The sequence below is a fragment of the Pipistrellus hanaki genome (genome assembly GCF_964339955.1).
Source record: "Pipistrellus hanaki genome assembly, chromosome: 9".
In the NCBI taxonomy this organism is placed as follows: Eukaryota; Metazoa; Chordata; class Mammalia; order Chiroptera; family Vespertilionidae; genus Pipistrellus; species Pipistrellus hanaki.
Genome location: NC_140511.1, coordinates 50,107,529 through 50,134,002, shown reverse-complemented (window position 1 = coordinate 50,134,002; position 26,474 = coordinate 50,107,529). Strand labels below are relative to the sequence as shown.

Sequence of the window (26,474 nt, the reverse complement as noted above, 5' to 3'; positions counted from 1 at the left end):
TCGGCCACCACCCCAGCTACCAGTGCGAGGTAGCTTAACTTCACAGGAGCACCAGACTGTGTCTGAACCCTATGGCGAGTGTACAGCCAGGGTGCCCAGGACCGTGTGATTCATCGCTCTTTGTCCCTGGCATCGTTACAGTGCCTCCTTTCACCCTCCAAAGCATCCTGGTTTAGACAATCCATTACGTGGTTGCCCTACCAACAGCCTTTTACAGCCTACTTTCTGCCTCCCGACTCTGGACGTTTACACCAGAGAAATACGCTCTCCCGAGCCCATCACATCACCTCTGTGAGGACCACACGGGCACCTGCTGTCGGGCTTGAGTCTCTAAGGAACGAGTGGATCCGTACAGGCTGTGCTGATGCTATGGGCTGGGCTAGGTGTGAGGGCTGACTTAGTACTTCTGCACACGGCAGGGTGAGTCCATTCTTGACAATGAAGTTAAACCTTTCTACCACAGTCTCTAGCTGGGGCCTTCTCCAAATGGCCAGCCCCTTGAGGACCACGGAATCACCCCATGACTATGCCTCCCACCCACAGGGAGCCTCCTGGCCCTCAGAGGGCCCGCCACAGCAGGCCCAAATCAAATCCCGGCCTTTGTTCCACTTCGGAGGCAGCAGCTAGGGCGGCTGGCCACTCACTCCCCTCCAACCCAGGGGTGCCGCCCCGTCAGCCTTACACATCCTAAACTTGCCCCATCACAAGAGGATTCTTTTATCCCCTGGTTGTTCCAGAACAACACTAAAAGTTTTGGTTGTTATTACAATAAATGCTAACATACCACACAATAGCAACAGCAATAATACCACCACTGCAGCCCCCAGCACGGTCTGCTGTGTGCTCACTGGCTTCCAACAGAAAGCACCTGCTTCCCGTGCTCTTACACCCCCCTCACCACTCCCCCCTCCCCATATTTACCAGGATCTTCAATATTTTCAAAGATGAGATCAACCAGAGCTTAGTCATTAATATTTGTTTAAAAAGTTGACCCAGGCATCAAACAAACAAACAAACAAACAAACAAAAAAAACAAACAAAACCTCCAACAGATCAAAGGGCCCTGCCATCCCTCCCACATTCTCCCCAGCTCCCAATAAATCATTATTCTGTGAATGGAAATTATTTCAGGCCCAATGCTTGGGCAAACACCAAGAGAAACAAATGACCTATTTGCAACAGCGCTGGGTCTTAGAGACACAGGCTCTCTGGCCCCAGCTCCGCAGCCCGTGAATGCCTCGCCGGCCTGGGACTGCAGCCCGTGGAAGCACAAGATGTCCTACCCACCAGCAGGAACACGCGGTAACCATCTTTGGCTTTTCTATTGTTTTTTGTTTTGTTTTGTTTGTTTATTTTTTTTTCCACCTTAAATGAGGACTTGGCTTTTCCCTCAAAGAACAACACATGTTATTCTCTCTTTTGCATTCAACAGCCGTGGGTGTGACTGTACCAGAGCCTGTTTAGGTCCAAACCCAGAGTTAGCTGCGGGCCCACAGAAAGCACGTCTGAGGGAAGTGTGGGCAGTAACAGGACCTAAGAAGACCCCAGTTCCTTCAGGGAAAGTGTGTGGGCAGGCATAGCTCCTCTGCTTCAGCCTGACCCACGGGACACTAACGTGGTCTGTGAGGAGAGGTGAGCAATGAAGAGCTAGGCTAAACCAAAATGGTGGAGAAAACGCAAACCTGGATGTCTATGGATTTTTTTCTTATCTGTATATCTCTATTTGGGAACTAAAGTTGCCCCAGCACTCCCATCTCCTTGGGCTCTATTTTATTCTGCAAGGAGTTGGGTTGCAAGGAGAAAGAAAATACTTATTGTGCCAGTCAGACAGAACATGAGAATAAACCAGTAATTCACTTTCTTTTCCTATTAATATTTTCCATCCCTTTCACCTGAACTTTTTTTAAAATCATGATTTCCTAGTAACTTGTAAGATTCTGCACACTAAAAATCATTTATTAAACTAATTGGTATCACCACTAAAAAAAAAAAAATTAGACATATATCTCCCAATCTGATAATTTATTTGATCAGCACAAAATCACCATGTTCCTATATTGCCTGACTTAATGTGAATTTAGCCCAAAGTAAACAAGCTTTGTATTTAGTTAGCTAGTATAACCAAATTGTGGAGAAATTAAGATCTGGGTCACAGGAGGAGAGACTGGCCATTGCAGGCAAATGACCTGCCTGAGAAGGGTGGTTGCCATGTGGTTTAGAAAGATGGCCAGTGACACTGCCAAGAGTGTCTGTTCTTCTTCAATGGCAGCGTAGAAAGGAACCATGGGTTCCAGTTCTGACACGAAATATTTCCCGGCTGTGTGACCTTAGGGAAATCACCTAACCTCTCTGACTTCAGTTTCCTCACTGTAGGATCGTACACTGTCACAACTGGTGTAAGAATTAATAAAATCATTTATGTAAAATACTTCTTACAACGTGAAGTGCTGTGTTAGTGTTAGACACCATCACTAAGGTTAGTGCTAGTTAGCAGCAATTAGAATTCAGTTCTGACCTTGACATTCACCACCTACATGACATTGCAATTTAACCTCCCTACCTCCAAGTTTCCCCATCTCACTGGGATGAGAGCATATTCCCCACCTTCCTTAGAAGGTGAGTCGAGGGACAAATGGGATACAAAGGAAACTGTTCCCGAGGCTCTAAGTGCTACATCGCCCATGGTTTCAGTACCGAACCAACAGTTCGATCCAACTAGTTTCATCTTTTCAGAAGACGAGCATCTTTTTTAAGAAGCACTTACAAAGGGCATGGCCCGTCACTTACGGAGCCCCTTCCGCGTGCCAAAGAATGTGTCAGGCCCGCAGCGTGCATTTGTTGACGGTGTCTTCACAGCAATGCACTGCTCGTTATTAAAATCATCTTGCAGATAAGCCAAGGGACTTCCTGAGAGGTGTAAACACTCCAGCAGACCTAAAGATGTGTCTGCCTGGCTTCAACGTGCATTGCCATGCTGTAAATCAGCTCAGAACCTCCGGCTGTGGTTGCACAGAGGACAGGAGAGATCAGCCTGCAAACCACAGGTGTTGTGTTTGTGCACGTGAGTGCATGCAGCATTGGGACCTGGTCCTCTGGACTCTCTTTCCCAAACCTTCTTCAAATCTCTCAACTGAGAAGCACTAGAAGCTCGGCGGGAGCTTTGGCTGCTGGGTGGGTGGCTCTGGGAGAGGAGTTGGGAAGGGGAGTGAGAGGAACTTCAGAAGCCCCTCTAGAAGGTGAGCTTCCCTGGTCAGGGCCCTGCTTATCTTGTTCACTGCTCTACCCCTAGCTCCAAGGGGAGAACTCAACATAAAATAGGCACTCAGGAAATGTGTGTTGAGTAGATGGAAGGAGGAAGCACATTAAAAATTTTTTTTTATTAATCCTCACCAGAGGATATTTTTTCCATTGATTCTTTAGAGAGAGTGGAAGGGAGTGGGGAGGGGAGAAAAAGACAGAGAAACAGAAACATTGATGTGAGGGAGACACATCAATTGGTTGCCTTCCACACTCATCTCAACCAGTGCCAGGGAACGAGCCTGCAACGGAGGTACATGCCCTTGACTGGAATTGAACCTGCTCCTCTTCAGTCTTCGGGCCAAAGCTCTAACCACTGAGTAAAATTGGTCAGGGCAGGAAGCACTATCTTCCCTATCAACCACTCACTCTTTGCAGAGTATTGGTGCAGGAGACACATGGAAAGGAGTGCTGGGAGGCTGACTCAGACTCATGTGCACGCCACTCTTCCAGGGACCAGTGCTGGAGGAAGACCTGGGTCAGAATCAGCCAGCTGAGCAGGATCTGCATCCTGGGCCACTAACATGCTTTGGGATGGGCTTTTCATGGACAAGTGACAATCTCTGTCCTCTGCTGTCCTCCACGGAATGGGCTCAGAATGGAGAAAACATTAGGCCCCATACGTGTATATGTCACATGTGACGCATGTAATGGCTGAAGTGGCCATCAATGCAGGCATAACCCACACGTGGCAGGCCTAGGAGAGCGAGGACAGAGGCCACATATGTTCAGGTGTCACTGTGGTGCGTGGTGACAAGAGCCCTGGAGTCCCCGGGACATGTGCTGGGCAATGCAACCCTCTCACTGAACTGAACGGGGAACCCTGGGGTACAGAGCAGACAGAGCTCTGCTGAAAACCCTGGCAGACTTGTGCACCTTCCTCCCCAGCCCTCACTTGGCTCACCCTCCCCTCCCTGTAGACAGGGCGTGGGGGAGTGCTGAGAATCCTATGCAGCCCCTGGAGTTAGCCCAACAATTCCTTGCGACATTCCGGGAAGCACAGGCCTCAGTGGAAAAAGTGACCACTGTTCAGGCAGCTGAAAGAAAGGAGGGAGGCACCGGGCCCTGGCCACGCCCTGGGTGGAGGGGAGGCAGGACATGGCACAACTGTCAGCAACCGAGAGAGGCTGAGACAGGCAGAGGCCTGCACCCTCTGCCAAGCCAGGGGAGGCTCCCATAGGCTGAGTGCCAGGGCGAGCCCTGGGCCAGGACTTGCCACCTAACACCCCAGGGCCCCCCTTTTAAAATCTGTACAATGAGCATAATAAGCAAGACAACTTGTATTATCCCTTCCCCAGAGATGCCATTGCTCAGATACAACTATTTCTCATTAGGCCCATCATTCCCAAACTGGGCACCAAGGCACCCCATGGCCCCAGTCAACTCACAGAGGAGCCTCGGGGTATTTCGATTTTCTAGGGAAACATGGTGAAGTCTGCCGTAGACCTTGCAGAATGCCCTTATGAAATAGTTGGACTTAACTACTGAACTACTGAACAAATGGAACTCCTGGGCGTTTCTTTGGACCGAGGAGCACTGTGAAAAAAAGTACTGAGACAGGCAGTATGCCATAGGGTAGGGAAGCTTGGGAACCTCTTTATTGGGCTCTGAGCTCTTCAAAGGCAAGGAGCACATAGTAGTTATTTCTGTCCATTTCCTCCCCTTGTCACAAACTAACTAAAAGTTCAGCCCTCATGTTGGCATACTGTAGGGTCCAACGGACATTCGTTGAATGAATAAAAAAAAGAATAGAACAGGATGTGTAAATGTAGCATCACTGCCCTGCCACTCAATGGCCCCTGTGTTCCTGATCTAAGTAAACTGCTCAACAAAGTGAGAAGCTGTCTCTCCTCCCCACCTAGGAGGCTGCACTGATCCACAAGGACTTCCTGCAAAGGCTTCTAAGACATCAAAGTGCCGGGGGAACTTCCAAAACACTCAGCTGAGTTTTACTGTGTGAGTCTTCTGTGTGATTTATCAGCAGACACAGACCAAGAGCAGGACATTCTCCAACCCCCCAGCCCCTTCCATGCGCAAAAAGCAGTTAAAGGAAAGCCAAGCCTCGACTTACTCGTGGAGTCCTCTTCCTGGGAAGCGTGAGGTTGAGATAGTTGTGAGGAAGGGATGACGTGGCCACGCCCAAGTCAGCATTTTCTCCATAGTTTTTGCCCCAAGTGTCTGTTAGGAAGGAAAAGTATGGATGAGATCTGGATCCTGCCACAGCGACCCAGGGGTTCAGGGGTGTCACTCCTATAAGGTCCCTCCAAAGTAATTTTCTCCCCCTGATGAAAGATGTGAATGGCCTGGGCAGGGAGCTGTGCAATCCCACCAGAGACCGCCAATGCCAGGGGAAGACCAGACCCCAGCATCATACATCACCGGCACACAGACCCATGTACACACACAGGTCTGGGTGTGTGGGACCCACCCCTGTTTGGCCTCAAAGTCAAAGGGAAAGCATGGGTCAGCCCAGAACAGAAGACACCGGGGTAAAGAGCAGCCAGGGGCGGCACAGGGCAGAACTGGCTCAAGGGCAGAGCGAAGCGTGGTCTAAAGCAGGTGCTTACCCACAGGCCTCAGGGGGGTGCCCCGGAAGAGCTCGTAGAACTTGGACAGGTACATGACCATGCTGAGCTTGTCGGGCTCCTGCGTTGACGCCATCTCTTGGCCCGTGGTCACTGGGGGGATGCCAAACTCTCGCTCGGCCACATCAAACGCCAGCTGGTTGTTCTCCACAGCATCATCTTCGTTCAGAGAATCAAAGTTGCTGGAGAATCAGAACAAGGCGAAACTCAGGGAGAGGAGGCAGAGGTGGGGGAGTGAAGGAGCAGTGACCCCAGCCCCGGTCTCAAATCACACCCCCACCCCACTCCCCGGGAGCCTCAGTCACAAGAAGCTAACACTGTCCAGATTTGGGTCACAAGAACATCACGGCTGTCAGAAGATGGTGTCTGCCATTTTGGGAAATGCATGAGCTACTTTGCCTTTAGGTAGTTCCCTTATGTTTGTTTTCTTTTCTTTACAAAACTAACATGGGCTTCTGGTCAAAAAAGAATCAAGTGATTTACAACCTGTAAAGTGATAACTGAGAGTCACACCCCCTTCTAATGGCAACCTCCCGTCCTACAGGTACCAACTGATAACCTCTTCGTAGGTCTCCTTTCAGCCTTTTGGATGCCTTTGCTCATGGGCGTGAGGTTACCCACACACACTGATTTAAACACAACTTCAATCGATGCATTGTGCTTTCAACATCACGAGGTATTCACATAATTCAATCTCCCTAATGAACCTGATATATTTCCCAACTTATAAACGAAGAAACAAGCTCGGAGAAGGCACGTGGCTTGCCCAATGGTACTCAGCTAGTCAATTTGGGTCTCACCTCTAATTATTTGGGCTATAAACTGTCACATTTCCCACCTCAAGAATTAGGTCTTACCCATAATTCCTGCCTAAGGGTAGAACTCCATTGTGGGAATGCTCAAATTTCCCACGTATAGAAATGGAGGGGAGGGAGATGGGTAACCACGGAGCCTGAGTCACATATTAGGAACACAGATCAAAGCAGTTGTGGGCAGATTAATCAGTGCAAAGGGGAAACAAAACAAACTTAAGAAAAAACTCAAATAAAAAATATGCAAAGAGAAATTTTGAACCAAGTTCTGTAGATTCTGCCTCTAGCAGAACCGTCCTGGTTCTCCTCGTCTCCAGGGTCCCCTGCAGGCAGTGAGGAGCTGGGCAGGCCCAGCCGGGCCCTAGACTCACATCAGCTCAGGCCGGAAGCGGTGGATAATGGCACACAGGGCCAGGCCACTCCTCCAGGACGTGGTCAGGTCGGTGATGTTGACGTGCTGGTAGCCCTCAGTCTGCTGCTGGCACCAGGTTAAGAGCTTGCTGGGCCGGATGTCTGACTCTGCAGTGATGGGAGACAGACAGTGAGGTGCTCTGGGGAAATCTCAGGGACCCCTGGGGACCGCTCTCCGACTGACCCATTTATGGGAACATGGGGAATAGCGCCAAGGCAAGGGGCCCTGTGGAGAGCATGGCGGGAGAGCAGAATGCTGGGGCAGGAAGCATGCTCTCCTACAGTAAGTCCCCAAGACCCTCTGGAACAGAGGTGGGACGACGAGGACTCTGCCAGCATCTCATCCAGTGGGGAAGACAGACATGGATGCATGTGGGTGACAATGACAGAGTGCCGTAATGATGGAGAAGCAGGGTGCCGGGGGGAGGAAAATGGGGGGGAAGGGCATGTGAGCAGGGTTGCTCGGTGTCTGCCAGGGCTAGGACTTGCCACAGAGAGGCACAAAGAAGGTACATTTGAGCTGCTTCTTAAAAAGTATCTAGCAATTCATCAGACAGAAAAAGGCACTGCAGGAAACCAGAAAGGACTGCGCCGTGGAAAGACCAGGAAAACCCGCCCCGTTTGTGTAGCATGGAGGATGACGGGCGGCAGCAGTGGGGCACGTGATGCTGGAGGGAAGGGGGGGTGGCTGGTAAGGCCGAGTGAGCCCTAAAGCAGGGAGGACACAAGGTCTGGGTGAGTGACTGGAGGCCAGAGAGACCTATAAGCAGGATGGTGACCTAAGCAAAGCCTGATGGATGCTGGGAGTTATTCCTGTATCATTCCTTCCCTCCAGCTCTGTGGTCATGGGGATTAGGCTCTGGATGACCAGAAAGAGAGTGGAGCACATGGAGGCAGACTCCAGACTGGATATGAAAGGAAAAGAAGAGCAGGTCCCAGGGAGGTAATTTTGCAGTTCATTGTAATATGCCAAGCGTGCAACAGGTATGAATGCCTTGATGGTGATTATTCCGTAGGGTGTCACTGTCCTGGTTTCACAGAAGGGGACACTGAAGAGCAGAGGAGAGGAGCCTGGCCAAGGTCACCCAGGCTCTCTGTGCCCCTGGGCAGCCTCCTCCCTGCAAAGCCCCTCCCAGGAGACCCGGGAGGGCAGCTTACCCTGCCTGGAGAGGCCCACGGATCTCCTCATGGAGCCCAGCCTCTTGAGGGGGGAGTGGTGCAGCTCCTTAGTGATGTACAAATGCTTCACCTACAAGCAAGAGAGACCACGCAGCTGCCCACCAGTCTTCCCCCACATCCCAGCCGAGGGGCCTCGGCACCTGATCTTCTCAACTTAGCATATATCGGCCACCCCTTTCCTCTCCTGCTGGGACCCTCCATGAGGGAACCCAGGCCACCTGGGACATAGAGCGATGGGCCGCAATTATCCACCCAGATGTGGAAGCACTCACATGTAAATACAGATCACGGGCTAACTTTTAAAATGCACCCCACTGTTGGAGCTATTAACTAAGAGGCTCTGAGTCAATGGGAGAGAATAAGAGGCCTCTAGGACAATGATGGAAAGGACTCATATTCGCCAAGTAGATTGTTTGAGGGAGGTACGCTTAGCAACACACACACACAGTGACAAATGTGTGTAAATATATGTACAAATGTGGACATTCATTTACATGTGTTCTATTTCTCTCCTGTGGGCCAGAGAGGTGCTGACTCCATGTTACCCTGTGACTCCCCTAGAGCCACCTTAGGGCCCAGGGGCCTTGGTGGCCTTGGTCCCAGGGATGTGCTGAGATTTCAGGGGACCCCTCCTTCCCACAGCTCAGTGCAGGGGACCCAGACGAGATCCCAGGGGAGGACTTACCTGATGGGGCCGCACACAGTGGGAGTTGAGGTTTGGGTACCGTGTGCCCGGGTCCAGCGTGTACTGCTCAAAGTTCTTGTTGATGTTCTCCGGGGTTGTTTGAGGTAACAGCCGGTAAAGACTTTCTCTGGAGGGAGGCAGGGCATGGGGTTGGGATTGCTCTTGAATCCTGAGGCCTTGGTCCCCACTCCCATCCTCTCCTGCTCTCAAGAGCTTCTCAGATATGTTTGTATAACCCTTCCCTGCAAAGCCTGACCCTTGTGGTTCTTGAGGCCTGCAAAGTGGGGAAGGTTCAAGGGGTGCAGAGGAGGCAGGAAGGAGCCCGGGAGGTGGGGAAGCTGGCACTTCCCCCAGGCAGAGCTGGCAGCACAGGGACCTGTGGTTTTGTTATAACCGCCACTTAGCCACACGGGCTCCGGTGGCCCATCCCCCATGACCACAGGCCGCCACACCCAAGACCAGCCAAGGCCGGTCCCCACCCACCAGTCCTTACTGCTCCCAGGCCACCAGCTGTCACAGCCACGTGGCCAACAGCAGGGGGCTGGGAGGAAGCCCAGGCTCTCCTGGGGGATCAGATGACCAGCCCCCAACAGGGTGGGGTACTCAGCGCTCCATGGCACCTTCCCCCAAACCTCTTCTGGGTTCCAGGCAACTGAACAGTGCCGGAACCCCGATTTCAGGACTACCCCAGATGAACATTTCTCTTTGGCATCGAGGACCTCCGGTCCTGGCCCCCAGAGAGTCACTGAAGGAGGTAGATCGTGACGGAGAACATGTCCTTGGGGACCCTGATGATCAAGCTATGTGTGGGAAGGCAGGTGGGAGGGAACCGAGCTTCATCCAGGTGCCACCTAGCAGCCAGCTGTGCTCCCTTCCTGCCCCTACCCCCAGCCCTCCACTCGGCCCACACTCACCTCTCAGCCAGCAGCTCCAGCGGAGGAGCGCCCTGGTCCCAGCTCTTCACCATCCAGGCTGTGTCAAAGGCCGCCAGGAAGCCGCGGGCACAGCCCGTGCCCATGGGCCAAAAGGGCTGCAAAGGAAAATGGACATGTGGTGTGATTCTAACCACTCCCAGCCTGCTATCCAGTTCCATCCAGCACTCTCCCATTGCCAGGCCCAGGCGAGGCTCTGGGGATGCAGGGTGTGGTGGGATTCAGGTTGGGGGAGAGGTGAATGGGCAGCTGTTAAGATTCACAGCAAATACAAATATCCGCAACCCAAGCCCTAAATAAAGGGGCCTAGGACACAGGAACAGCAAAAACGCTCTGGGGCTCAAAAGAGGCAGAGGTAAACTCCCACCCTGGGGGACAGAATGGGGGAATGATTCATAAAAGATGCATTTGTGCTGACTGAAAGAATGCATAGGATTCAGATTTAATCCATGCAAGACCAGCGGGGATGGGGGGAGATAGTGGGCAAAGTCTCGGTGGCTGGAGATGGCAGAGCCCGGTGGGTGGAGGGTCCGCGTGGTGTGGGTTCAGCGGTGATTATGGAGCAGAGTACTGAGGAGAAACTGAGAAGTGGGTGTGGGGTGAGGTGCTGAGTGCTTCACCAAGGAGCTTGGGTTGTCGTCCACAAACCCGGTGAGCAAGGGGCGAGTCATCAAACGCCCTGCTGACTACACGGGCCCGAGTACGCTCACAGCATGGTTTGGGACTGGATGCTTACCTTGGGATAAGTACATAAGCACATTCTGGTTAGTGGTTCCCCTGAAGATGAAAACAGATCCCTTCTGAGAGCATTTATGTAACCTAAGGATCCTAGTGTTTGCGGATTTTCTCGGAAGCCTTCTGAGTAGGGAGGTCATGGACAGAACTGGACTTTAGGCCCAAGCGCCTCTCTGCATCCTACATGACTTCAATGTTGCAAGGCCGCACAAACCCACCCACATGAGGAAGGGATCTTGGCCCAGCTGAGGGCCCAGGTGCTCTGAGAAGGGTGCCCTGAAGTCCAGACCAGGCCCCCTGAGTTTGTACTTCAACAGAAGCACCCCGAGGAGGAGGAGAAAGCTCTCTGGCCCATACAGACACATGGGCTCCCCTGGATTGCGTGGAAGGGCCGGCTCTGAAGCCAAGCTGGGCTCGGTGGAGTCCTTCCGACTGGCCGAGGGCCTGCCCACCCCCAGCTGTGTGACAGCGGAGGCTGCCAGGCAAACATAAATGGGGGGCCTCTCTTCAGGCAGGAGTGAGGGGCCCCATGTGCCGTGTGGGCGGTACCTCAAGCAAGCTGTCGCCCACCAGGGCCACGAGCAGCTGGTGGGACTGGCGCTCGCGCACCAGGGCCGCGTTCTCCGAGGCGTACATGCAGGTGAAGTCGAACATGGCCACGTCGGGCTGCTCGTAGTGGTTCATGGCGAAGTCTAAGGACGGCAGCTGGTAGTTGGTGGCAAAGTCTGCAGCCTCACGGGCGTAGGAGAGCAGGTGGTCCTGGTTCACGTTCTCCGCGCACAGCAGCATCTCCGTGTCGATGTAGTCCTGTGGGAAGAATGGGAGCACAGTGCGGCCGCCTGCCCCTCCGGGGGTGAGGACAGACTGGCACCCTCCCTCACAGAAGGACTTGGAACGGGGTCTGTACAGGGAGGCTAGTCAAAGCAGACATAGAAAACCAGGGCCAAGGAAAGAAAGAGGAACCCAGTCGGCCAGCTGTGAGGGTGAACAGAGTTCTGATTAAGCATCCAAGGCCAAAAGGGAAATGAGGTCTATCACAGTTCTCGCCTTATCAGAAAGAAAGCAGCAATGAATTCCCCGGCGAGGTAATTTTTTCCTGGCACTAAGCTCCAAAAGAACAGTCTCACATAGGGGTTCCCACAGACAGCTTAGTGTTGTGATGGACCCTGAACATAGTAACAGTCTTGCAGCAAACAGAACAGCACCTTCCATAAGGCTGGTTCTCCTGATAACTCAGTGAAATTAAGAGAGAAAGGAGTGAGAGGAAGAGTGAGTGTGTAATGAACTAAGCTAAGCTGATGTGGTCCACATGTGCAGCATTCAGTGGGCAAACGAGACCAGAAAAGAAATGGGTGTTTCCGTCACTCAGACTTGCTCTCCAAAATTCATTTCCCCTTTTCTTGATGGAAGGCTGAAGGCTGCCCATGGCCCTGCTCTCACAGTATGAACTGCTGTACTTCCGCCAGCGGGTGGAGAATCTGAGCCTAGCAGGCCAGGATACCCATCCTGGAGGGACCTGCAGGACACTGTTTCCCAAATCTAATCTGCTCATCCTGTGGCAAAAGAAACTAAAAGTCCGTCTTTCCCAAAAGGTGACACAGAAGGTGCACATCCCTGGGGGAAGGTGGGGCAGGGACTAGTATGTATAAGCCTGACACAGGCCTTAGGTTATTGAAAGCAACATGTTAATCCCACCTCTGCTGTTTACCGACTGAGTGAATGTGGGTAAGTTAGTAAACTCCTCTGACTTTCCATTTTCTTACTTGTAAAATGGGGATAACAAACTTCGTTCACAGAGTCGTGGGAGGACTGAATGAGACTATATGGAACCCCCAGCCTGATGTGGGTGCATGGGAAGGGCTCGATGAGTGGGAATTCCTTTCCTCAATAACCATGACATTGAATGCAGCCTGTGGTGAGTGCAGCCTGGATCTCCACTCCAAGGCACCAGGAAGAGCATTTACAACGAAGGCACAGTCTCATCTACAGAGTGACCTACCGGGTCCATTCTCCCCATGGCCATGCCTTCAAATACCTTGTCCCGGGAATTCCAATATTTCCACACCTACACCACGTGTGTGTCTCCCCCCCGCCCCCCAAGTTGCATTGGCTTTGGCCTTGAGCGCTTTGTTAGGTCACTGTGCCCAGGCTGGAGCTCCAGCTATTGATTTCCCTTCTCCGACCTATCCCTACACTGACATGGTGTGGAGAGGAGAGAGAGGGAAACATCAACAACCAGGCCTCAGAAAGCCCCCTCTTCAAGACATGCTGCAAGCACCTGAAGGTGGAGTGGGTAATGAGTGTGGACAACATGCAATGTCTGGGGCCAATGTCCCCCAAGCAGGAGGGCGGGACCTGGCAAAGGGACGGACCCCCAGGAGGCACTGGGATGACAGTCCCTCTGGCCCGGGGCTACTGGGAGGAGCCAGGGGGCCTTGCAGGGCAGGAGTCGCAGGTGTGTGGGTGGATGGCAGAAGGAGAACTCTGGGGAGGGGATAGAAACAAGGACAAGAAGGAAAAAAGTGGGACTGAGGCTCTGGGGAAAGTGGGCAGGCACGGGGAAGCAGTTCTAAATTCCGATAAAAGCAGGGGAATGAAATTGGGCCCCATTTGCCAGAGGCCCAGGGAACTGAAGCGAGCCTGAATGCTAGACAGACAGGTGGGGCAGCAGAAGGAAGCAGCAAAAATGAGCAAAGGCGGATAAAACAGCCAGAAGTATGGTCACCCCAAGTGGTGAGCTGGAAAGAGGTTGGAGGCCAGAAGCGAAGGCCGGGCAAGGCCTGTCCAGTGCTTCAAATGAGGGTGGGCTCAGGCGACCAGCTGTGATGGGCATCCACCTCGCACACCTGGCCGCCAAGCTCCCGTCATGGCGAGACCAGCCCACTGCATCCCAGAATCCTCGCCTGTGCGTTGTAGGGCCGGCAGAGGCAGGGTCCCTGGGGGTGTGCCCCTCCCAGTGAAGGAGAGCCAGGTGGGCACAGCTGGGAGCCCAGAGGCCTGGTATCTCAAGGAGAAACGTCCCTCTTCCTTCCGAAGCCATAGAGAGCAGCCCAGAGATCAGCAGGAACAGAGGGGGAGCAGGTCAATCAGTCAGTCGGTGTTCTCGGCACCTCCTGTGTGCCTGGAGGAGGATGCTGACCCACAGGGGAAGAGGGACTCAGGGAGGACTTGCCATTCCCTCAGGAGCAAGAGATGAATGTTCATTCCAGTGGCTCAGGACACATGGTTTGGCTCCCAGCTTATGCAAACACTATAAAGTTTAGCCTGACCCTGGAGATGGGCCAGCGCTCCTGAACCGAATGGGCGTCCAGTTCTCCCATGCCCAGCCAATTTCTAGGTAAGAGTCCGTGTCTTATACCTACAGGCCCCTCAGCACAGCTCCCAGAGTCTCTGAGGGGGAGGAAAGCCCTGGGTGAGAACAAGCACAGGCTTGGGTCTGCTCCCCGCTCCTCCATAGTTATGATATGTGGGACCAGAGTGAGCCACGATGGAGAGCCCGAGACAAGAGGTGAAGGGGCTCAGACAATGCCAAGGAATCGAGTCACCATGAGCAACATGCTGAGGGGAGCTTAGCGTCCAGAGGCTGGAGTTCTCAGCCACGGACCCAGGAAACCCAAGTCACACTTTGCCTAATGCCCCAGGGAGGGGCTGACAAAGACGCCATCCTTCCTCCCCACTGCAAGGGTACCCATTGCACCTGCACCCCGGGCCAAATACTCCTCCACTATCTGACACAGGCATTCCAACAGCGGTGGCAACTTTGGGAGCAGAGGAAAGAAGGGGAGACCCACCTTGCCTCCCCCCAGGGCAGCAGGCGGCACCCCATGTTGAGCCTTTGCTTCCACCTCTGCTGGTGGTGCTCAGCTGGCTTCATTCATCCCCCTCCAGCAACTTAGGTTTTCATCAAACCCCTGAGCAATGCGGAGGAGGCCCAGGGGAGGGCTGGGTTACGAGTGCCACCCGGCCGCTGCCAGCAGGGGCTGGTGAGAAGATAGGGACATTCTTCTCTGACAAGCGGCAGTGAATGGTCACCATGCTGCTCGGCTGCAGGCTGGTGTGGAGAGCAGGCTGACCCTGGACTGAGATCCTTATCTCAGCAGCAGGATCAGGGGCTCAGGAGAGATGGAGCATCTGACCAAAGCCACATCCGGCCAGGAAGCCAGCAGGACAAAAAAGCAGGTGCCAAAGCAGGCGGAGAAGGTGTGGAGGGAACCTGCGATCCACTGCGTGCTAGGCGTGGTGCTCTTCCAGACCACCCTTTCAGACAGAAACTATTACTCTGCAAACGAGAGGGCTGAGGTTCAGAAAGGTTAGGCAGCCTAGTCGCTGCCCTGAGTGAACAGGTGGCAGAGCCAAGACTCAACTCAATGATTTAATCCTCACCTGAAGAGTGGTTGCCTCCCACACGAGGGTGAGGATCGGACCTGCAACCAGGTATGTGCCCTTGACCGGGAATTGAACTGGCGAACTCTGGTTTGCAGGTTGACACTCTAACCACTTAACCACACCAGGCAGAGCTCAACTCAAGTCTTTCTTATGACTAGAGCTTTCCCCTTCCATGACAAGGAGGCTACAGCATGAAATTCACAGTGAAAGTATCTCTGTGTCCCACTTGGACAAGAAGCCCCCATCTGCCTCCAAAAGACTGCCCTCCCAGAAAAGAGGGCGGGGCTGAAGGAGATGTGGGGGAGAAGATGACTCAGGTGATCTCTCACCTGAGAGATCCTCAGGGGCAAAGACCCTCAGTAACACCTGGGTTAAGGACTCAGCTCCCCTGCCATCCTCTTCCCCTTCCTTCCCACCCCCCCAGTTCTCTGCAGAAACGCCTCTGCATGCATTGGTGTGGGCTGTGTGCACAACACCAAGGAGAAGGACAGTGGTGGAGGCGCTCCCTTCCCCACCCCCTGGTTCAGTTCCTGGCAGGACCATGACTGCTCCTACACGGGCCGATGCCGCCAGCCCAGGTGCCAAGGGAAAAGCGGGACATAACAGCCCAGGGAGACGTACGTTGATGATGACCCCTTTGTCCAGCAGGCTCTGCTTCTTGGCGGTCATGACAAAGTAGTGGGTGCAGTCCTTGTAGTAGACAATGTTCTCCAGATCGATCCCTGGAAAGAGAGGCGAGCGACGCTCAGTCCTGCGTGCTCGGTGCCCAGGGCGCCAGGAGCTACGCGTTGCCCGCGTGTTACCTGCAGCATATTTACGCTAGATGCATTCTAAAGACATGACTGAAGAGGCTGATGAAAATAAGACCGAGTGCCAGAATTTACCCAAGCGAATACAGCTAGGTGAGGTTTCTACCATTTCCTGGCTCCGTGCAGACACCAGGTGCCCCAGCAGGAGCAACTCAGGTGAGAGGGCCAGGTTGTATCATTTTCTCACTTTCCACCCACTGCAAAGCCACTTTATAAACTAGGTTTCAAATGAGAGGAGAGCTTAGCTCAGTGCTTCTCAACGTGGGGACCCCAGCCAGAAGCCTCTGAGGACGTATTAGAAATGCCAATGACCAGGGAGGGCACCGGCCTGCTGAATCAGAAGCCCTGGGGGTGACTGGATTCACCTTTGAGACGCACTTGCTTAGTTTCTTCCAAAGGAAGGAGGGGAGCAGACGCATGGCAATTATCCGCATTGGACACGGAGGCGTGCTGGGTAACCATAGGAACCCCGTTATTACTACTAAATAGGAAACAGCCGTCAAGGCAGAGGGCCCCCAGAGAATCAGCGGAAATCAGCGCTATCACCGTGCGAGGGGCCGTGCTGTGAAACAATGGCCAAAGGTGACGGCCACAGCAGCGTTTAAAGGAAGCCCATTCAGACGTTTGGAAAAACACACCCCAGGTCCTGTCAGAATTTATAGTTGGTGGTTTATTTAAGTATTTATTTTCCTGGTTTTTGAGGGGAAGGGAGGGTTGGAGAATTCTTAAATCATTCAAAGGGACCTAATCTGCTGAAAGGAAATCCTTTTTTTTTTTTTTTAATAAATTTTTTTTTTAAATAAAATAATACAACCTTGCTGAACTTCAGAGGGTCATGCAGTGGGCACACATCACGGGGGCGGGGAGAGGCCAAACCCCATTCCTAGAAAACTAGCTTAACAAAACAATCCCCCAAAGCAGTTTCAGCGGTGACAGTGAGTAACTGAAAGGTCTAAATCAGAAGTCAGCAGGCTTTTTCTGTAAAGTGCCAGAGAGTCAACACTTTGGGCCTTGTGAGCCCTCCGGTCTGTGCCCAGCCCCTCCTGGGGAAGCAGTGCCAGCAATGAGGTAACTGCATTGGGGGGAGGTGGGTCCCATAGACCTTTCTTTTTTAGACATTGAAACTTGAATTTCATATAACTTTCCATATTTCTCAGAATATTTTCCTTCTGACTTTTCTTCAGCCATTGAAATATGTTTAAGTGATGCTCTGCTCAAAGGCAAGACAGAAACATGTGGCCAGCCAGCTTGCCACCCCATTGAGTAAACAATTAAGCAGTGACAATACATCCACTTAATGAGCTATTCTGCCAAAACTGACCATCGGGACAACTAGACTAGGAGGCCATGGGGACAGTATTTAAAGTGTGAGGACGAATGAGAAAAGCAGAATAACAAAGAGCATTGCCACCATCAGAAGAACTAGGTCCATGGGAAAGGTAGGGAGGGAGATGCAGGTGAAAAGTCACTGAAAAGAAGCACTGAAAATGAGGTGTATCCTGGGCCAGGTGGTGCTGGGCGCAGATGATGTACTAGTATTTTAGTGTAAAGATTTACCATTGTTGTCACACTGCCTTTTCAAAGTCTTTTCAGGTGTTTGGTGCCTCCCTTTCCCCTGAGCTTGCTTTATTCCCCCCCTTCCCGCCCCCTCCTTACCGAAAGTCTCCCTCTACAGAATGTGAGCTCCGAGAGTGGGTTTTGTTTGGCCCACTTCTCTGTCTCACACCCTTGAACACCGTCTGGCACCTCATAGGCATTCAATGTGTACTTGTCAAGTAAATACATGAACAGCTCCTCTAGGCCCTGGGTGAGTGTCAAGCTCCCTGGGCATCCCTGGACCCCTGGGAGGAAGGGCACCTGGCACACCGCACAAAGGCACCTGGGCTTCTTCAGGGACCACCCCCAGGGGACTGGCTCCCCACTCAGAGCGCTCCCTGAATCTCATGCTAATCTCCGCACATCCCGACCGGGCTGCATTAGGAGCTATACCATGGAATCCCACCCTGGACAGGAGCCACTTTGGGTGGGGACCATGTCAGCCTTGGCTTTATATCCCATGTTATTCAATCCCATAATGGGCATTCAGCAAATGATTCCTGAGAAAATAAATGTGTATCTATAGACACATACAACATCTAGAACTTTCCCTCAAGAATCCCTTTGTCCTGGAAGGAATCCTGCCCATTATTAAGGAGAAATCCCTGCTTCCACTCAATCGGCATGAGTATCCCAGACCCAAGAGCTGGGAAATGCAGCTGCTCCTCGGGGAAGTGACAGTGGCCTGGTTTGGAGAAAGGTGACAGTCTCACCTGTTTCCTCCTTAAGGTCCTGGAAGAATTTCTGATTGAAGATGAAGGCCACGCCGCTGATCTCCTCCACCTTGGCCTCGGCGGTGCTGTTTCTGTTTATGAAGTTGGCAGTGATTGCAATAGCCAACTTCCCACGGAACTCTTTCCTCCTGAACCCTGCGAAGGGAAAGGGAAGGAGTGGGTCTTTCTTCTGGATTTGGTGTGAATTCTGGAAAAGACAACTAAGAAAGCTGCTCTCCAATGCCTATCGGTCTCGAAAGCAGAATTCTGCATCTGGGGTCAGGGCAGCAGCAATGCCAAGCTTTGCACCAGGGGAGACACCAGCGACCATTCTGAATAAGTAAGACTTTCTCATTCTCTAACATCTTCAGGACCCATCACCCTGGCCAGTCTGTGACAAAAAAGGCTAAAGTGCTGTTCTCTGACAGACACCTATCCTGTTCAGGATGTGTTAGACCCATGTGCAGTGTAAACTCATACAATTAAAACCTTTGTTAACATTTTCATGTTTTTTACCCCCCCCTTTGAAAAATAGGAGTATGATATTGAATTCCTGGGGGCAGAAACAGAAACAACAAATTTTCTGACCACCCCGTGTAGCTAGCTCAGTGCTTGAGCATTGACCTATGAACCAGGAGGTCATGGTTTGATCCCTGGCTATGGGCTCAGTAGGGAGTGTGCAGGAGGCAGCTAATCAATGATTCTCTCTCCTCATTAATGTTTCTATCTCTCTCTCCCTTCCTCTCTGAAATTAATAAAAATACTGTTAAAAACACACACACAAAACAAAATTTCTTCCCAACTCAAGTCTAGTGGCTGGCACTTATCATACATTCAATAAAAGTATGATAAACAGATAACATTCTAAATTGCAATTAATATAGTACAGTGATTCCTTGGGGTCCTTATAGTTCTCAATGGTTTACATTGGAATTTCCTTTTAATGGCAGTAAGAACTCTATATTCAATTACAATTTGTTTTCTTTTCCTCCCTACACCAACAAGCAATTCTAGGACTCCAGCTGGGGGTTCTATAATTCATCTCATTCTGACACTGTCCACCCAGATACAACATTAGATTCTGCAGGCGAAGGGCTCAGTCCCACAAGATTGCCCTCCACTTCAGAGGCCAATTGCAAGCCCAAGTTCCTGACCAGCCAGCTACATTTGGGAGGCCCTGCAGTCAACAGCAAACTGATGCCATTAATAATATACACATGCTTTTCTGAGATGAAGTCAGTGGGAGTGCTTAGCACCATGGCTTGAACATTGGCAGGTATGTTCAATACAGGCAGGTGGATTTTTTCTTTTAATTTTTATGGCACTTAACCTTAACAAGGCCTCTGTACATAGGAGTCCTTTCCCAGCCCTTATAACGATGCTTTAACAGGGATTGATTTTCCACATTTTAGTTGGAAAAACCAAGGTTCAGAGAGAATTAAATGGCTGCTCTGTAGATGCTCACCTCTGGCATGACAAGGTGGTCTACCTTCTATTAAGACCCCTTCCATTTTTGACACCTGTCACCTTGCCCCCTTTTCTCCACCCCCTTCCGGATACAACCCCTCCCACTTGTTTCCCCATCCTGGGCCCCAAAAAGAAGAGTCTTCACCTTCCAGTGAGTTCCTGCGGCCATCAGCACCAATGATGACATCGAACTCGAACTCCGACAGGGAGTGGTCAGCAGGGAGAAATTCTGCCCGCCAGCCAATTTCTAACAGGACAGAAAAGGGAGATGAGTTGGCACAGAGAGTGGTGGGAAGAGAGAGTGATTATACCCCCTCTGTGTTGGCCAGGAGAAAGGGACAATGCCCCCTGGTGTAGGTGCCCCAGATGGAGCTTCCAGAGGAAAGACCCGGCGCTGCCCAGATTCACACTGGAATCTGGCTTTAGTCTCAGTTCAGTCCAAGATGAAGTAAACCAGCAGCACCAACTCCATGCCTGGTTTTATTGGTTTCTATAAAGGCTGGGAGTCTATCCTCAATGATTCTCAAACCAGTCTCACTTGCATCTTTTTTTTTTTTTTTTTTTAACAGATTCTACCATGTTCTTTTATATTCCCCACATTCCTCAGGGCCCTTCCATTGCTGAATAGATCCAAAAGGATATGCAGGGTGTAATGAAACCAGTTTGAATTCCTACTTCATTATGCTCAAAAGGTTCCATTGTGCAACACACAGTCTTTTATGAAACCATATTTAAATGAAACGTTGATGGCTACTCATAATCAGAATTTAAGATCCACTGAAGGTCTGGGGAAGATGAACAGCACATGGGTCTCAGAGTTTAACGGATGCCCAGTGACAAAAGCCAAATAACACCTCCCCTAAGCTCTCGATATTCCGGCTAAGACAGGAGAAATCAGAGTTGTGCTGAATGTGAAACTGTGAGGTCTCCGACACTATCTGACTCAAAACTGAGAGCCCTGTCCAGGCAGAAGAAGATTTGATAAGGACAATGCAAAGGCATCATAAGCAAACCCTCTGACCATAGTGTACAGACAGAATCAGAATTTACATACACATTCTACAAAAGGAGGGATTGCTAAATAAGACATAATTATAATGGGTGAATTTTATGATTTGTAAATTAGACTTCAATAAAGCTTAAAAATATTATATACCAAATAATATTTGGAACATGTATTTCATATTTGCTCTAGAAACTTCACATTCTTTAGTGGACTCTAATACTACAGGTACATCAAGTGTATCCTCATATCTGCGTGTACACAGCTTGAAGAGCATGTGAATGGACTTGACCAGATAACCAAATCTCTCTTCTAGCCTACTTCTGATTTGACTTCCTTTGTCAAAGTGGTGCCTACTAGTGACAGGATAATCAAATTACAGGTTTTATGGCTTAATAATATATCCCCTGGGAGCTGAAGAGCAAACCTAAAGTGATAGCAATGGTAAAAAAATAAAAATAAAAATAAAGGTAAAATAGCCAATGATGAAATTATGTCAAACAGCTCCAAATAAGAATAACTGTCAAATTCTTGAGAGCTGCAGATGTAATCTCCATCTTACAATGTCTCATTGCTAGACAGAAGAGGAAAGTTATACTTACTATGGTTTTCTTGATCTTCGGGCGGCTCCAGAACCTTCACAAACTCCACATTCACATGGATTTCAACTCCCAAGATCAGGGCGACCTTGAATAGGATGAGCTGTAACTGACGAATACCTGTTAGAAAGGAAGGGAAGCAGAGACAAGCTGTCAGAAGCAATGCCTGGATGCCTCTTGTATATAGAATATTATATAATCGCTGCTCAGTGATCACTGAGTATAGCAATATATCAATAATGATTACTACTGGGCACTACTTATGTGTCATGTACTCTGTGTCTTCTCATTTAACCCTGACAGTGCCCCTTTGGGATAATTATTCTCATTTTATAAATGAGAAATTGAGGGTTAATGAGGCTAAATGACTTGCTCAGGGTCACATGGAAGCCAGACTAGAATGTGGACCCAGCTCTGCCTGATTCTAAGACTGTGCTCTAGCTGTCAGATCACTCTATAATGATAGAGGCTCTCGTTCCTGCCTCCTTCCTCAGCTGGGGCTCTGGGTTTAGTGAGATAAAGATGAAAAAACAGGGGAGAAAAAGAGAGATAGATAGATAGAGAGAGAGAGAGAGAGAGAGAGAGAGAGAGAGAGAGATACCACAAGTAAAATCATCCATCAATTGGATCATTCTTTGGTAACCTAAACCTAAGCTCCTAGCCATCCAGGGTAAGGAATGAGGTGGGGAATTCTCTCCACAAAGCTGGGCTCATACCCTGGCCAGTGTGCTCAGTGGTTAGATTACTGCCCTGTGCACCAAAGGGTCACAAGTTTGATTTCTGGTCAAGGGGCATGTACATGGTTGCAGGTTCAATCCCTAGCTCCAATCAGGGTGTGTGCAAGAGGCAACCAATCAATGTGTCTTTCCCACATCAATGTTTCTCTCTCACTCACTGTCTTTCCACCACTCTCTCTCCCCCTCCCTCCCACTCTTTCCTTCCACTGTCTTTGAAAAATCAATGGGGAAAATATCCTCGAGAGAGAATTAACAAACAAAAAAAGCTGGACTTATGTTCTCAACTTCTTATCTGAAACCCCCAATATGGGGGCACCCTGTTTCTCTACTTTGTCCCTTACTCTTCAGCACAAACATGGTTGCCTCCGCATATATATTTGTAGAGTACAGTTTTAAACTCTCTGTGGGTTCCTCTGTATTTCGTGGGCTTTGCTCATTTGACATTTACTGAACATCTACAATGAGCCAGGTATCATGTTAGGTCCAGAAGATAGGACATACTCCCTCTAATGGGGGAAACACAGGTATACAGAATGGGGCAGGGCATGGCGGTGGGGGCAGAGCTGCAATCCTGAATGCCTAGAGAGGAGGAGGGACCAAGAGTACCACATCCCTGGAGAGATGAAGGAATATGGAGACTATGGGAGGCCAGGGCACTTGGGAGCTAGGAAGCTTCTGGAGACCTTGGTGAAAAGCTCATGTGCTCAGTGGTCAAGAAGAAATCAGACCACAATGCAAGGAGGCGTGAATGGAAAGTATAGACAAAGTCTACATCTCTTTCTAGAATCAATACTTGGAAGTAAAGAAAAGTGATGGGCAACAACAAAGGACAGAGGAGGGGCAGTGTGAGGTAAGAAGTGGGAAGACTAAGTAATGGGGCAGGTGAAAAGGGAAGTAGGAATCAAGAGGGAGCAGTGTGGAGAGGGGGTGGTCAGCTCTGCCTCTGACATTGGGTTGAAAAGAAGGAGTAAGTACACGGGTAGAGAAGGAAGGAGAGGGGGCTGGAATGGGAAGTCCCTGCTGGTGGCTTCTCTTCCCCAGAGCATGGGAGGGAGGCCAGCTGCTATGAATGAGGAGGCTGTGGTGGAGGTTTGGAACAGCTACTGTGGGAACTGGAGGAAGATGCTGACACAGGACAAGTTGAGAACAGCTGTGCAATGCTGAGGTCCAGGACACATCTGGGGCTGAAGACCATGGTCCATTGGGAAGGAAGCCGATCAGCTGGACCTGGAAACAGGCCTGGGCTATATGTTTCCAGCACACAGTAGGTGCTCAATAAATTATACCTGCCTCCCTTTTCACAGGCACTGGGGCTGCCTTGACAATGATCACTCTGAATCTTGGTTCCACAGTACTGCCAGTTGTCCTGCACACTGGGGTAGTCCCAAGGATTAGGGGTTAATTGGGAGCAGAGAGGGGCTGCTGGCCCAGAAGGCAACACGACAGCCCTGGGGCCCTCCCAGGCCTCTCGGTGCCCGGCTCTGCCTCTCGGGAAGGTCTGATGAGAAAGTGGTGCTCAATGTTGTTGTTGTTAAGTGCTAACCAGCATACATTCTTCCAATGGGTGGTAAGGAATATCCTGAAAGCTGACCCAGCAACTTTCTGGGCAAATCCAAATTACTTTCCAATGGACTCATGGAATTTTCTCATCTCAGAGCAGGGATAAACTCCTGGGCCGCTTCTGGTAAGTTCTCCTGCATCTGGCTAAATTACACCCTGTGAAGCTGATCATTCTCTCCAGGCATTCCCACTTGAATCCCATGCCCGTTTCCCATCAGTTCTTATCCTCATAAAAACATAGTTTTCAGGATTCTCTTCCCACCCATGTTTTGAATTCTGAATTTTGAACCTTGGAGATCCTGGCTGCTTCTTGCTCACTGTACATGGTTAGATGTTAAGCATTTCCTGAGTAGCTACTATGCACCAGGTACAATGATAAGTACATTACAAACTTGACCTTATTCATTCCTCAGCAATCCTGGTAGGCAGGCATTAATCACATTTATGGGAGACAAAAGTGCGTCTTGAAGAAGGTAAGGAATTTGACCCAAGTCACACAGAAAAAATGGGCAAGACATATTTTGGAGCCAAATCTGTCCAAACCTTGAATTCTCCCCATAGTATGAGCCGCCCTAACAATTATGAGTCACTATATATAAAATGACTAAAGACCTCCTTCCTTTATGGGAGGAGGTAGGCTGCTCTCCCAAAGTGCGACTGCACAGATCTTGCCCCAAGAGGCCCAGGCATGAGAAACATCTGGGCAGAAGGGCCTCAGCTCTCACCTCGCCCTACCTAAGCATTCAAGGATGGCCCAGGCACGAAACCCATGTTCTGTCTTTCCCCTCCTTTTCGGAATGAACATCATCATGATGTGCTCTCCTTTTAAAGTGCAATAAAACTTGGTATGAGGAGTGGTGGCATTCCTCTGTCCTAAAAGCTGCCAGGGTTCCCCAGAACCGGCAGTACTCCTGCCCAAAAGGCCCTCGACAACCTGGCCCATTTAATGGCTTCGTGTAACTCCCTCTTCCGAACTCCTCTAGCAAGTCTGACTCCTCTGTGAAAGCACATTTCATTACTGACAAAACCTCCGTGAGCTCTCTCGGGGCAGAGTATGCTATATGTACCTCTGCCTCGGCTTTTCATATTTCATTCATTCACTCAGCAGAAGTTTATTAAGCACCTACTGTGTGTCAAGCACTCTTCTATGCTCTGGAGGTACTCTGGCGAACAAGACATGCCACAGTCCTTGACCTCATGGTGCTCATAGCCAATTGGGGGCATAGCACAGGGCCTGGTCCAAGGCACAAAGCAGGTCCTGACAGCTGGATGTGTAGAGCTCTCAGAGACTTGCACAATGGAACATTCTGGGGACTCCTCAATGTGCAGAGATGTGTCCCCAGCTCAGCCCCCTCCCCTCAAAGGGTGCCGCCACTAGTGCTACTCACTGATGTGGTCGATGGAGCCAGCACAGAACTTCCCGTAGAACTTCTTGGCTCCCAGGCCCCGCAGGTCATGGATGGTGAAAGGCCAGAGGTGCAGCACGTTGTTCCGGGAGAAGGTGTCCCTCTTCTCCACCACGACTACCTTGGCCCCCAGGTAGGCAAGTTCAATGGCCGTGCGCAGACCACATGGCCCACCCCCAACGATGAGACACTGCAGAGGTGAGAGCAGAGAGAGGCACTCAGTGACTCTAGCATCGTAGACACAAACCCACGGTCAGCAGCAAACCCCTCCCACCCAAATCGAACAGCAAGTGCAAACAAAACAAGCACCTGGTAGGACCTTCCACCTGTGGGCCTGTGAGGAATGCAGAGGTAAAGGGACTTGCGGGGGAGGCACAGTTAGATAGACGATTCACAGTCAGACTGAACTGGGCTTATGTCCCAGCTCTGGCATTGGACCTTTTAGTTTCTTCATCTGTGACACGGGCCTGCTACCCTCTCCTTGTAGGGTTATTAAAAATAAGATTGCTTTTTAAAAGCTTACGGTGCATCTTTGTGACCTTGCTTAGGCAATGGTTTCTTAGATATGATACCAGGACCATAAACAACAAAAGAAAGAGATAAATTGGACTTCATCAAAATGAAAAACTTTTGTGCTTTAAAGGCTACTACAGAGGAAGTGAAAAGACGACCCACAGCTGGGAAAAATATCTGCAAATCATATATCTGATGAGGAATCACTATTGTAAAGAATTTTACAGCTCAACAACAAAAAGACCAGCAACCCAGTTAACGAACGAGAAGACGATCTGAATAGACAGTTCTTGAAGAAGATATATAAATGGCCGATAAGCACATGAAAAGATGCTCCACATCATTAATCATCAAGCCACACTGAGATGTCCCTTTATACCCGCTGGGAAGGCTGTAACCAAGAAGATGGACAACAACAAGTGCTGGTGAGGAGCTGGGGGAACTGGAGCCCTCGCACTGCTGGCGGGACCGTACAAAGGCGCGGGTGCTTTGGAACAGTTAGGCAGTTCCTCACAAAGTTAGAGACAGAGTTACCACATGAGCCAACCACTCTACTTCCAGGTTGATACTGAAGAGAAATGAAAACATATGCCCACACAAAAGCTTGTACATGAATGTTCACAGCAGCATTAGTCGTAACAGCCAAAACAACCCAAGCGTCGATTCGCTATGCAGAACAAAATGTGGGATAGCCTCACCACAGAACATTATTCAGCTATAAAAAGGAATGAAGTGCTGATATAGGAATGAGCCTTGGAAGCATTATATTAAGAGGGGGAGGGAGGGAATCACAAAAGGACATATACTGTAGGAGTCCATTTATATGAAATGTCCAGAATAGGCAAATCAACAGAGACAGAAAATAGACTAGTGGTTGCAAGGTAATGGGGGAGGGGGAGGAGATTGGGGAGTGGCTGCTGAAGGATTTCTTTTTATGGGGATTAGGTCATAGTGGTGGTCGAACACATTTATGAATATATTAAAGCCACTGACCTGCATGCTTTGAGTTATATTTATTATGGCAAGTGAATTATATCTTAGCAAAATAA

At 50.3% G+C, this 26,474-nt stretch overlaps 1 protein-coding gene across 9 annotated transcripts in view; it reads right to left on the bottom strand.

The window, feature by feature from the left end:
* Positions 1–26,474, bottom strand: part of MICAL2 (microtubule associated monooxygenase, calponin and LIM domain containing 2) — a 196,734-nt gene that overhangs the window by 89,621 nt on the left and 80,639 nt on the right. For all 9 annotated transcript variants that reach the window (XR_014795853.1, XM_084893499.1, XM_084893500.1 and 6 more), the window contains exons 4-15: positions 24,895–25,102; positions 21,213–21,329; positions 19,753–19,854; positions 18,141–18,296; positions 15,644–15,744; positions 11,186–11,443; positions 9,884–9,999; positions 8,970–9,096; positions 8,264–8,354; positions 7,066–7,213; positions 5,865–6,064; positions 5,369–5,475 (exon numbers count right to left, since the gene is read on the bottom strand). Coding sequence is in view for 8 of the 9 variants with exons in the window: in XM_084893499.1 (XP_084749625.1) it covers positions 5,369–5,475; positions 5,865–6,064; positions 7,066–7,213; positions 8,264–8,354; positions 8,970–9,096; positions 9,884–9,999; positions 11,186–11,443; positions 15,644–15,744; positions 18,141–18,296; positions 19,753–19,854; positions 21,213–21,329; positions 24,895–25,102 (1,731 nt within the window). In the remaining variant the exon portion in view is untranslated. The remainder of the gene's footprint in view (positions 1–5,368; positions 5,476–5,864; positions 6,065–7,065; positions 7,214–8,263; positions 8,355–8,969; positions 9,097–9,883; positions 10,000–11,185; positions 11,444–15,643; positions 15,745–18,140; positions 18,297–19,752; positions 19,855–21,212; positions 21,330–24,894; positions 25,103–26,474) is intronic.